At 43.1% G+C, this 13203-nt stretch overlaps 1 protein-coding gene across 4 annotated transcripts in view; it reads right to left on the reverse strand.

Moving 5' to 3' along the window:
• Positions 1-6609: 6609 nt before the first annotated feature.
• add3a (adducin 3 (gamma) a) overlaps positions 6610-13203 on the reverse strand; it is a 66963-nt gene continuing 60369 nt past the window's right edge. For 3 of the 4 annotated variants that reach the window (XM_061830317.1, XM_061830318.1, XM_061830319.1), the window contains exon 15: positions 6610-11510. In XM_061830317.1, coding sequence (XP_061686301.1) covers positions 11260-11510 — 251 coding nt within the window. In that variant the 3' untranslated portion in view covers positions 6610-11259. The remainder of the gene's footprint in view (positions 11511-13203) is intronic. The other variant, XM_061830316.1, reaches the window with a different exon arrangement.

Genomic DNA, 13203 nt, shown 5'->3' on the forward strand with positions numbered 1-13203 from the left:
TCTCCCTCTCCTCCTCCCTCAGGCCCTCCATCTGCCTCTGCACGGTGAGGCGCTGGTCCACCTTGAGGGCCAATGTGATGAGGGAGTTAAGCGAAGGCGGAAGATCCATGGCAACGAGGTGGCTGCGGATCTGTGGGGACAGTCCCTCGTAAAATGCGTCATGGAGGGCTTCCTCATTCCAACGGCTCTCGGCAGCCTGAATCCGGAACTCAATGGCGTAGTCGGACACGCGGCGACGTCCCTGGCGAATTGTCATGAGCGAGGACGCTGCCTGGCGTTCCGGAGCCGCGTACTGGAACACCTGGGTGAGCGCGCAGACGAAGCTCGCCCATGAGCGGCAGGTCTCCGAGTTACGGCTCCACTCGGCGGTGGCCCATGCCTCCGCCCTCCCTGTCATGTGGGAAATGACGAAGGCGATCCGGGAGCGGTCCGTGGGAAATGCGGACGCTTTCAGCTCAGTGGAGATCGCACTGTGCCAGGAAGGGCTTGACGTTACCGGAGTTGCCTGAGAACCGCTCTGGTCAAGAGAGTGGAGTGATGGCGGCACGGGGAGGCACAGGAGCGGCCGTGCTAGCTTGGGAGGCTAGCCACGGTTCCAGCTGGGTGCAGAGCTCCTGGATCTGGTGAGTCATACCCTGGAGAGCAGCCTCTTGCTCACCCAGGCGTTTGCCCTGCACTTGCAGTGCACGGCGAATGGCTTCAGAGTCGGCAGGGTCCATGTTCTTGGCTAGATCGTTCTGTCACGGACGAGACTCGGGGGTGGACCCAAATGCACGACTCAGGTGAGAGGTAAGCAGTGCGGAATAAGCCTTTATTCGTTCCAATGTCGGTTACCAGGGAGTCAGTCCAAACAAGCAGCAAGATCAGTAACGGCAGGCTTACGGGGTAGGTCGGGAGACAGGCGTTGGTCGGTACACGGGAGGTAGACGTCAGGAGTACGGTAGTGCGGGAACGAGGCATGAGAGGCAACGATCTAGCAGAGTCTCTGTCGTCCCCCGGGTCCTATATGTACTGGGTCTAATCGGAGGTCATGAGGCGCAGGTGTGACCCTTCCGATTAGACGGCCACGCCCAGCCCTGGCTGGAATCCAGCACACGGCGAATGGCTTCAGAGTCGGCTGGGTCCATGTTCTGGCTAGATCGTTCTGTCACGATACGGGGCTCAAGGGTGGACCCAAATGCACGACTCCAGAGACAGCAGACAGTACAGAGGAAACCTTTATTCGGTCCGAGGTCTGAGATCAGGTAGACAGTCCAAACAATCCGAAGTACCAGTACGGATGGGCTTACGAGGGTGGTCAGTGGACAGGCGTGGGTCGGAGCACGGAGATCAGAAGTCAGGCAAGCAGGAGTGCGGGAACGAGGCATCAGGAGCAACGATCTAGCGGAGTATTAGTCGTCCCCCGGGTCCTATATGTACTGGGTCTAATCAGTGGTCATGAGGCGCAGGTGTGCGCCTTCTGATTAGCTGGCCACGCCCAGCCCGGGGTGGAATCCAGGAGCATGACAGTCTCATATAAATGAATTAGCAGTTCTTCGCTTGCATAACATAGCTAAGTGTGAATGATTGTCACACTTGATCTGTGTTGAGCGATATTTTGCGATGATCTGACTGCACAAATGTGTCCCATTGTTCGCGGCTAATTAGCTAAGCTAAACCGGACTAGCAGTCCTAAAAGCCTTCGACGCGCACGGAGACACCAAGACTGAAGGAAGGATGTTTGAGGACACTAAAGTAGTGATCGTCGTACTCGGTCGGGACTTGCGTAGGTTCGGCACTAATTCAAGAATAATTATTGAGGGGACCGCGTGACGTTAAACAAAGAAAACGAGAGAAAGAACTCGTAAATCAAGCCTCACCTTCTTTTCCTTCATACGGTGGTTCACAAACGGCTATACAGATACATATACAGATTCTGCACACAAGTGTGATATGTAACACGAAAATAGGAAACTGTCAATGACGAATTCGTCTTTGGGTTATAATATATTATATTATGTGGCTTCTCGGTCTTCCTCTGACTCCGGAAAGATCTCGTGCTAATATCAATGGTTTCTCCGTCGATATGCATGTAAATACCATTGAAATACCACTCGCTGAAATACTTGAAGCCCTGCTGTATGCTTTTCAACGATATTTCACTGTTAGCTAAGAATGCGAGTGAGAAATCAGCTGGTAAATCGGACAGTTTCGCTCTATTCCTTTCTTGCTGCGCCGATATTTTTCCTAGTTGTTTGTCTGATGTCAGCACACGTGGCGTGACGTCACTTCAGGAGGCGTGGCTAAGTGCCCTGTACGGAGGGGTCAATTAATAAACGTATCTCTAGTATGTACCACTTCACAGAACTGATAACATACCCGTTCCAGTTTTGGGACACTGCCTTAACCATAAACAAAAAAGAAGTGTTATTTCCTTGATTGTGGCCTGTTAGGAGAATTTTATCTCTATAAGGCAAAAAATTGCCACTTTGCCCAAGAATGGGTTAATGTGACAAAACCTAATGTGTTTTTTCAATGAAATTAGCACATTTATGCTGAGTCCATGTTAGAGACTCCCTGTCTATATTGGCCAAATGTGACCCCCTTAAGTTACACACCCTCCTGGCCTGTCTGCTTCCCGTCCACCAGCCTTCACATCACTCTACTTTGTCATACCCAGACAAAACGTGACCCATCAGTAAATTGTTCAATAAAAAATACTTCAAAAACTGTAAAGGAAACTAAGAATAGCCAATATTCAATTATTGCTAAAACAAGTACTTAGTCTTTTGCCGCGTTTGTCATTTTTAACAGATAAATAATTAACTTCATGAAATGAATTTTAATGCAATATTTTGCCCAGGGGTATGAATAGTCACGGCCTATATGCATCATATGCAGTAGGTTGTGGTAGTTGGGGGGCGAGGGCGATTTGTTTCAGTGCACTAGACAGCACCATGCTGTGCGTGTCACAACAATGAGGCAGCTTCCGTCCTGATGCGTGTGCTGCTGTCGGTGGGTTGTGGAAAACATGCTAGACCTTTTTAGGGCACACCCTCAACCATAAGCACCCTTACCCCGTCCCAAGCAGACACCCCCGACATGACCCCCGGGCTCACAGCTTGTAAACACTGAAGTAGTCATAGCCAGACACCAGGAGGAATTGAATTGCACTACAGTAAAAATAACAACACGAGGGGGTCGGTCAGTCTGTGAATAACCTAATTGGACCAACAACACACAAGCTTGCTTGCCTGTAATCACACCACAAACAAGGCGACGGACATTTTACGTATTGCAGTGGTGGGCGGTGCATTCCGGAACTGGGCCTTCGCTCAGCAGACAATGTCACTGCCCCACCCTGACCATGGAAATGACTGAACTGTTTACTGCTACATAACATTATGATTAATTTTTTTCATGTATGTACTTTTTGTTTAAAAAACTTGAGTAGGAATGAAATAAAAAAACATATGGATGCTCCCAACCCCAGCATGGTGAGGTAGTGGTCGGCACATCTGTCTCACAGTTCTGAGGTTCTCGGTTTGTGGTTTGCATTTTATCCCCATGTTTACAGTATGTAGATTTTTGCTGGGTCTGTTCAATATCCCTAAAATATGTTTTTTCTTTAACTGAAGATATTATCCTTTGGCGTGAACAGTTCTTTGACAATACGTGTCCACCGATTGGCCGGCGACCAGTCCAGTGGTTCCCACCTATTGCTCAAATTCAGCTGGGATCGGCTGAAGCCCATAATTCTATAAAAAATGGATGAAGTGCTTCCACACCTGTTTTAGTGAAATAAAATGCAAGTCACATGATGTTTTTTCATCATTCCTCCTCCCTCTTGCTCGGTAGTCATTTTTTTTTTTTTTTTTTGTATTCAAGGACAGAGACACAATGAAGTCCAGAACAAAAGTGTGATGGTGGAAGGAACAAGCCGGTGATGGATCGGTCTGCGGCGTGCGCTCCAGAGTTGGCTGGGAGAGTCAGAATGCATTCAGAGGCAGCAACATGAGGAAATAATTGAACTCTCTTCATCTTTTATACACACCGCAGACGCTCTTTGACTTGCTAGACACGGTACAAACACCAGTAGAGTTTACAGAATTTGTGAAACAATAGATTATAATGTTCATGCTCTGCACAGGGCAACACAATGCATCGATAATAAAAGCCTCAAAGCTTTTATTTTCTCCAGGAAGGCGTAGGTCAGTCACGCACAGCACAGTACAATAAATAGTACCCCATGGCATACTATTGTCGTGTAACATGATATAAGTACTGTATGATGCATTTGAGTCTCCTGTCCATTTATTAGACAAATGCATCTGTTTTTTTTTTTTTCTTCAAAAAAGTAGTGCATCATATCATAAATCTGTAGGCCTGCTAGTTCAAATCTATCCTGGTCTGGGGTTGCTAGTCATAAATCTATTTTTCATAACTCCTCAAATCTGCAAAAGGCCCGAGGACAAATAGTGGCACTGGGTAGTGGAAGGTGTAGATTAGTTGTGTCACTGGCAGAAAGGATTGTTAATCTAAAGACATGGACACCATGTTGATTGAGGGGTTAGCACATTTGCCTCACAGTTGTGGGGTTCTTGGTTTGAATCTCAACTTCCTATTTCACCTTTGCATATTATTTGTGTGTGTGTAGGTTTACTCCGAGTAGTATGGCTACCTCCCCAGGAAGCCTAGTGATTTGAAACAACAACTAAAACAAAACACATTTTTGCTAAGGGATTATATCCCCAAACAAAGATTATCCTACAATTTTACTAGGCAGCAACATTTGTTATAGCACTATCAACACACTGATTTAGGATGAAGTTATTTCTAGCTAAAATGACATACTATTGAGAGGCAGGTTGCATTTGGAGCTGATGATCTCAAGTAAGCACAAATTGTTGGAAACACACAGTGACAGAACTACATCCATTCATCCATTTTCTAAGTCGCTTATCCTCACAAGGGTCATGGGAGTGCTGGAGCCTATCCCAGCTGTCAACGGGCAGGAGGCGGGGTACACCTTGAACTGGTCACCAGCCAATCGCAGGGCACATAGAGACATACAGCCACACTCACAATCACACCTAGGGGCAATTTAGAGTGTCCAATTAATGTTGCATGTTTTTGGGATGTGGGAGGAAACTGGAGTGCCGGGAGGAAACACACGCAGGAACAGGGAGAACATGCAAACTACACCAGGCGGGTCCGGGATTGAACCTGGGACCTCAGAACTGTGAGGCCAACGCTTTACCAGCTGCTCCACCATGCCGCCGACAGACTTACAATTAATAAAAAAAAAGACATGCATAAGTGTTAACTAAAACAAAGAGAGACTTTACAGGACTAGAAGACGAGAGCACCAGGGAGGTTCTGCCACATCACAACAGATGACAGACGTTTGACAATGACCACCAGAGAAGAAGCCAAAGTAAAGCAGACTTTGATGGTTTGGACATGTTCAGAGGCGAGAGAGTGAGTATACTGGTAGAAGGGTGCTGAGGATGGAACTGCCAGGCAAAAGAGCGAAACGAAGTCCAAAGAAAAGGTTGATGGATGTTGTGAGGGAGGACATGAGGACAGTGGGTGTTTGAGAAGAAGATGCACAAGATAGGCTGAGATGGAAAAAGATGACATGCTGTGGCAACCCCTCACGGGACAAGCCGAAAGAAAAAGAAGAAGAAGAAGAACTGTATTTAATACACGTGCAGAATCTACACAGATCTTATACAAGCACTAAATCTAATTTTACAAAGATAATAATGCTGACGTTTGATGAACAGAGGACTGCAATATTCATTTAACAATATGTTTATTATTATGGCGCTAGTTTTCAGCAGTCCAGAATTGCAGTATGACTTGTACATGTACTCTGTCTGTCATTGAGAATGGTTTTGAGCATTTAGATCGACACATTATAAATGTTATTACATAAATAACTCAGTGATTGTCAATCAAAGTGAGCATTATTATCATTGCAAAGGTAGACTTTTGTATATAGCTGTGGCATAAAGTTGTGAAGAACCTCCTAATTAAGTGTCCTTTGATGTAATTTAATGTAAAAAGAGTGTTCTAATTGAGAAGACTAATCTGACCTTTTGTCATAGTAAATTGCATCCACCGTGATGGACGTGATTAAAATTGGAGGTGTGCTACGACAATAGGTTTCTTTTTCTTTTTTTTCTGGCACAAAACCAATAAACAGCCATTTTCCATCCTTTCTATTATGTTTTCCTCCCACAACAACACACTAATGTAATGAAGCATTATTGATCTGGAACCAATTTTCTCCAAAGGGGGATCCATACTTTAATCTCTTTTATTGCTTTGTTTCCATATGCTGGTGTGAGATAATGATCACAAATCAGGTGAGCGCCCATTGAACGCACCGGAATCACCTTGATAGAGTGAAGAGCAGCTAATGTGTGTGAGTGTGTGTGTGTGTGTGTGTGTGTGTGTGTGTGTGTGTGTGGTGTGTGTGTGTGTGTGTGTGTGTGTGTGTGAGGCTGTCAGCAGCCGCCATCGACCTGATGGAACGAGCCGCAGTCCCGACATGCACAAAATGCTGCTGAGTCATGGGTTCTTTTTTTTTTTTTTTTTTTTTATTGTTTATATCAGGAGCTTTGCCAAATCAAGTGGCGAGGTGTCCAGGCTCGTAGGGTGTTGTAAATAATACACAGAAGAGACAGTCGTGATTCTTCACAAAGTCTTGACAAGAGAAATTGGGTCTGGTCCAGTTCATGTTCTCACTCCCTCTTTGACGCCTTTCTAATGGGGCCGCAGCGGATTTAAGTTTCTGCCTTAACTTTCCGCATACTGCCAACCGGAAAATAACCTTTTGGCTCATGCTTGTGCCGGACGACATAATTTTTTCGTCTCATACATGTGAGATAGCAACATTCTAAAGTGCAACCTGTAAAGTAAGATAAAATATGCTCAGAAATGCCTTGGGTTTTGGCCTAGTTGGTCACCAAACACAGTGCACATTAGTTCTGGCTAGCGGACATCTTGATTATTGGCCTGCTTTTGGCAAAATATAAAACATTCGTTCATTTGAAACAGCATGACTAAACTGTCATTTTCGGCATACCATTACTGCACACCCCTAGTGCTTATACATTCATGTAATGCCACCGTTATAACTGAAATCCTGGGATGAAAACAAGTGTGACTCCATTAGATCTAGTAATATTATGAGAATAAAGTTGTAACATTACAAGAAAAAAGGTCACTGAGTCATAATGTAGAAAATGAGGGAGGGGCAAATTACAAGAAACCCACATTATGAGAAAACATTTGTAATGACAGTAAAATTGCAATGCAATACAGTATAACAAACAATTTTTTAGTTATTTTAAACAAATAAAATACAACAAGAGTCACAATCATACTGTGCATATTACATATAAGGTGTTGACTTACAGTACATAAATATTGTATATAGCATAATACAAGCTAATATTAAATTGTAACGTGAGAACATCTCCAACTGTTCTCACACAGATTTACATTCATCCCCTAAGTATCATGACTTTTCAATCAACATTTTTCCCCTTTTCTATGCTTTTCATCACACTCCAATCGTTTTATTATGTAGAAAAGATTCTATAGCCGTGCCTAAACTATTACGGTCATCAAGAATATTTCGGCAAGGTTACAACAAGTCATTTGGATTCACATTTTGAGCGGGTGCCAATGCAGTCAAGGCACACTGGTTGTGCAAAACCAAGTCATGCAGCCGTTGAGTAGTAGCACAGAACTGCACAGGGGTGAGGGCCGATCTTTGGAAGTCTGTGTTGGCCTTTCAAGGGCACGGAAATATATTTGGAAACTTCCAGCAGACAAAATAGTCAATATTACAATAAAGTGCCTCTTAGACGTCTCCATTTCACACACATACAAATGAGATTTTCCATTGAATGTTGTTATCGTATATAAAACTATTACCTACTTAGTATCGTCCTGGTATGGTTGCATATGTTCGGCTACTCATAGTAAGACATTTTCAAGACAATGAATGAGTCTAAGTCACGTCGTTGTTATATTGGCCCTAACACGAATGAAATGGTGCAAAGCGGCTGTGCAGATTTAACGACGTTTATTTTGAAACCACATGCAATTATGTGGAGGGCAACGAAGGGTGTGCAAGTCTCCCATGATATTGTCAAGGCCTCTCTTCTCATGGCTTTGGTATTCCTGTCAAGACCGTCTAGATTTCCTGTGCCAGTTATTGTCATTCTCCCATTGTTTGTTATTAGTTGGACTCAACCTTTGAACGCTCAACACAAGTATATGCATTCCCATCCAAGACAAATAAAAAGAACCAGTTATTTTCCAGTTCACAATAGACCAAGTCCAATTTTTAGCCCTACAATGAATAACTGAACTGCGCACTTTTACAACTGGTGCAGAAGAACATGATTGTGTATGGATTATGAGGTGGATGCAGAAAAAGATGAGAATGACCTTTCATTTAGGTAAAATACAGTTTATTTGTGAATGTACACTGATTAGCGATACTTCTGAAAGCAAACTCCATTAAATTAGCTTTTCCATGAGGGGGTGTTCACAGGTTACAAAGTCGCTTGGCTCATTGTGGCACGCCAGAGCAAACTTTTTGTAAAACAGAATGTGGATTAGGAGGCATTAGTAACGCAAGGTGCAAGGAAACCAAAGTCAAAATGAAGCACATTCAGTTCATCTGGGAGCAATTGGTGCTCATAAAATGCTTAAAGAGCAAATGAAAAAAAAAAGCCATACAAATGCAAGATGTCAAAGGTGAGGGATGCAATAAAGAAAAAATGCTGATGCATGCCGGTGTTCGCTTGTGCAAGAATCACTTCCTCCCTTCTCCTTCTTTCACATGCATGCGCTCCAGCCAGCTGCTGGCCAAAACCAAGAACTGTACTGGACACGACTAAACATGGAGCCGTCCCTCCATATCTACTTGTTTACAATGATGGTTCTGGTGCTAGTACATGTTGCGTCCTGGCAGGGAAGGGGCTAAGGGGAGGGCATCTGACAGATATTACATTTGCCTAAAATGTTGCACGAGGGGGAGTTACAGAGGGATTGAATGTGCACCTGAAAAGCTGCGTTGGAAGGAGTAAAGCAGGGTGCTCTCATTGAGCCTGAGAGCGAGGGCCATGCAGTGATTAGGGGGGGTTCAAAAAGAGGTCCTGTCAGGGTCATTGAAGCCACACTTTGGATCACAACACATTGTCCATAAACAGTACAATATGGCTTTATATCATACACACTCTCACACAAACATATCAACACTATACAAAAGTCAGCCGGACATACTTCTCTCTAGACTGGAGTATTAGGGCCACACTCAACAAGAAAAAAAAAAAAAAAAAAAAAAAAAAGAAGAGTTTGCAGTCTGTGTGGAGTTTGCATGCTCTCCCCGTGCCTGCGTGGGTTTTTGCCGGGCACTCCGGTTTCCTCCCACATTCCAAAAACATGCATTCATTAGACACTCTAAATTGCCCCTAGGTGGGAATGGTGCCCTGCAATTAGCTGGCGACCAGTTCAGGGTGCGCCTGAAGATAGCTGGCATAGGCACCAGCATGCCGGTGACCCTAATGAGGATCAGCAGTATAGAAAATCAATGGGTGGATGAAAAAAAAAACATGAAGGAAGTTGAAATGTACAAGAATAAGATGTTTTTTAGTTTTACAAGAATAGATCTTTTTTATTTGACCAGAATAAAGTTGAATACTATGAGTTGACTTTACAAGTACAGGGAAAAATTATAGTATTTACAAAATGAAGTTTTTCCAGAAAAACTTCACTTTATGACGTCAAAGGTGGGAAAAAAAATCCTCTGACTCAGATCAAGTCAAACATGTAGATCAATTGCACATGATTAAAATGTGTTATGCTAACATACTTGCATATTATTGTATAATTTTTGAGATGAGTGGAAAGTGAGATCATTTTTACACATTTTAATCATCTGCAGCTGATATGAAAAATCAGTACTTTTTTCAGTGCAGGTGAAAAAAAATAAAATTTTCGATGAACTGATTTATTATATGACTTGAAATGTTTTGAACAATTATTAAGTCCTTCCGATGCCAACATTTGTGTGAAAATATGGCCATTTTTCTAAAATTAGAGCTTTTTATCTCCCGTGCATGACCCTAATACTCCTGTTATTCTCAAATCAGCTGGCAACTGCAGAAATGACACATATCAGCACTACACATCCTGTTTTTGAACGTATATTTTTGCTGAGTGCAGAAAGAATTTTGCACATGAAAAGCCTTTGTTTTGTTTTCCTTCATCAAATAATTTCACTTTCTGGGTCTCCACTTGGCTCAGTCGTACAAAGTTTTGCTCTGTTACCTGCTCAATTTTGACCAAATTCGACTTCACAATCTCCCTCACCGGTGAAACCATCCCACACTGCAGCAGAAGGAAAGTGCAGCACAATGAAATAAAAAAATATATAGTTACAAATCTAGAGCTGATATATCCAGTTGTCATATATATCTGTTATATTTATGCACTCTACTTCAGAATATAGCGTGAGCGATCACTTCCCCTCCTAAAAAAAAAACAAAAAAAGGTGCCTGGAAAAGGCTTAGAAACGAGTACAAAAGGAAGTTGAGTAAAAGCACGTTCAATTAAAAAAAAAAAGGTCAAATTTCATGCGATGACTTCAACTACACTAAAAATTCCGGTTTGTCCCAAAAAGTAAGTAGGAAAATGCTACATAAATATACAGTGTCCTGGTGGCTCTGTTGAGATGAAAATGCTAAATGGTGCAGACTCCAGTTTGGTCAGTAAACATATCGTATGTTGGTGATGTCGAAGCGCGAGAACAAGAAGAGGAGTACACAAACGGGTGGGAGCAGCTGTCCAGTGTGACGTCATCTATCATGCAGCCTCTCACCTCAGATGAGATTTCCTCTTTTTTTTTTTTTTTTTTTAAATGTGCAGCTTTGTACTCTCAACCTGGTCATTTCATTTTTTTTTAAACATGAAAAAATGCACGGTACTTTTAAAAGTTCTAATTTCAGCACAGGATAATCCATTTGTTGAGGATGTCGATAAGCCTAGTCGGAAGGGCTGCATCCGTGTTTCACATTAATGCCACCTATTCACCTGCCGAGGAAGATTTTTGTTGTTGTTGTTGTTACATATCAACTCTTTTTTCATTTCTTTTGTATATAAAACTCTGAAAAGGATTATAAACAAAAAAATAAGGAAAACAAGGACAAGAAAAAAGACCAAACTCCTCCCTTTCTATCATCTTGGTGCCCTTCAGGCCTCCATTTTCTCTTTCTTTTTGTTCTTCTTGAGGAAGGACGGCGTGCGGAACTTCTTCTTCTTCTTGGTGCTGGGCGACTTGGAGGGCGAGCTCTCCTGGGACAAGATCTCCTCAATCTTGTCGCCCGAGTGCATCGTGACCGCCACACTCTCTGCGCTGGTGTCCAGCTGGCTGAGCCGCTTGCAGAGCTCGTCGTCCACGTCGCGGTGGTTGTCCTTGCCATTCATCAGGCCCGAGTGGTTGACTGCGGGGAGAAGACGCCACGGCACATTATGTTTCATCCAAATTGATTCAAACGATACAGATCCAAACCTAAACACATTTCTTGTGCAGGAGGCATGGTCAACTTTGGACCACTAATATGTATTTTATTTCCACATATATTTGCTCCACGCTGATACTCAACTTCACTGCCAAGTGCATAGTCTATGAGCACGGAGAATCAGTAAAGCACTGCCTTGCTAAAAACAGGTTACGATAATTCTGGTGCATTGCTTCTCAACTGCTGTCACCCCGGGACCTTCATTTTTTTCCAAACGCTGTAGGTCGTGACCCACTTTTATAGAAGGGAAGAACAACAACAAAAACATCCATCCATCCATTTTCAGAGCCGCTCATCCTCACAAAGGTCCCATGAGTGCTGGAGCCAATCCCAGCAAACTTCTGGGAGGAGGCAGGGTACACCCTGAACTGGATGCCAGCCAATCAGTGGGCACGGATAAACATTAAGAAACTCAGGGTTGACATGAAGTTAATATTTCTGCACTTATCTCTTCTTTTTAGGAAAGTGGAACATCAACAGTTTGTCATTTTTTTAAACAAAGGATGCAGATCAAAGCAACCGTATTATAGCAATAAAAACACCAATGGGATTTTTATGTGAGAGATAGTTTAAATGCCGCTGGAAGTTGTGCTTTCACATACCTGTCAAAATGTAATTTTCTAAATAAAAGGAAAATACCACCTAGGGTGCATATTCACTGCTCCGACCACAGCAAGGCAGCCTGAATTAGTATGCAAATTGGAACAAGTCATGTTCTAACACTAACCTACACTAATGCGATAGTAAAGTCATAGATAGAGTGAAAAAAATATTTTAAAAACAAAGTCAACAGTGTAGAAATAACAGTGTGCCTTCATGTACGATGTTAATACGCATTCCTAAGGTGTCTGTAACCTTGAAATGTTGTCAGTACCATCATATACCAAATATCCCATTTTATCATCCAAACCTAACATAATAATGCGTACAAAAACGATTTGTTATTTAACTGCGAAGAATAAAGTAACTCAAGTTAATTGGCCCCACAGAGGTCAAACGAGGTCACAGGCTCATTAAATCTGACTTCATTAGGATTTACCGTGCATGCTTTTAACAGCGTACACTCCGCTCGTAAAGTAAACGTGTCATTCTGCTGGCTCGGGAACACAAACACCATTTCATGTGTGTGCTGCTCTACATATTTCATAACGTGAGAGTGTAAAACCCATAGACCTGAGAGCCTAAAGAGCTGGCCCTCCTCTCATGTTAACAAACCAAGACTCAGCTCGAAAAAGCGGGCTAGTTCCTCTGTTGACGGAACAGTTAGAGAAAGCACTGCACCAGTATTAGATAACTGTAATGAAACATTATCGCCACTTCTCAAGTTTTCTTGGCATACATACACAAAAAGCAACCAACAAGTTAAGGTCGACCTGAAAATGAACCGTCACAACTGAGCCGATTTCAAGCACAACTGTCTGACCTCACAGCAGCGCCATCATAAAAGATGGCTCCCGTGAGCCTGAGCAGCGCTGCAGGTCAATTGTTACATGGTGCGTCTTTGTGTATCCAGCGGAACCTCCATAAAATGGACCCTGGTATAATGGATAGAGGATAAAACAAATCGTCCGGACTGAACAGCATGGTGTCATGTTCCAGAAGTGGCCGCTGTTGT

Source organism: Syngnathoides biaculeatus, chromosome 9 (genome assembly GCF_019802595.1).
Source record: "Syngnathoides biaculeatus isolate LvHL_M chromosome 9, ASM1980259v1, whole genome shotgun sequence".
In the NCBI taxonomy this organism is placed as follows: domain Eukaryota; kingdom Metazoa; phylum Chordata; class Actinopteri; order Syngnathiformes; family Syngnathidae; genus Syngnathoides; species Syngnathoides biaculeatus.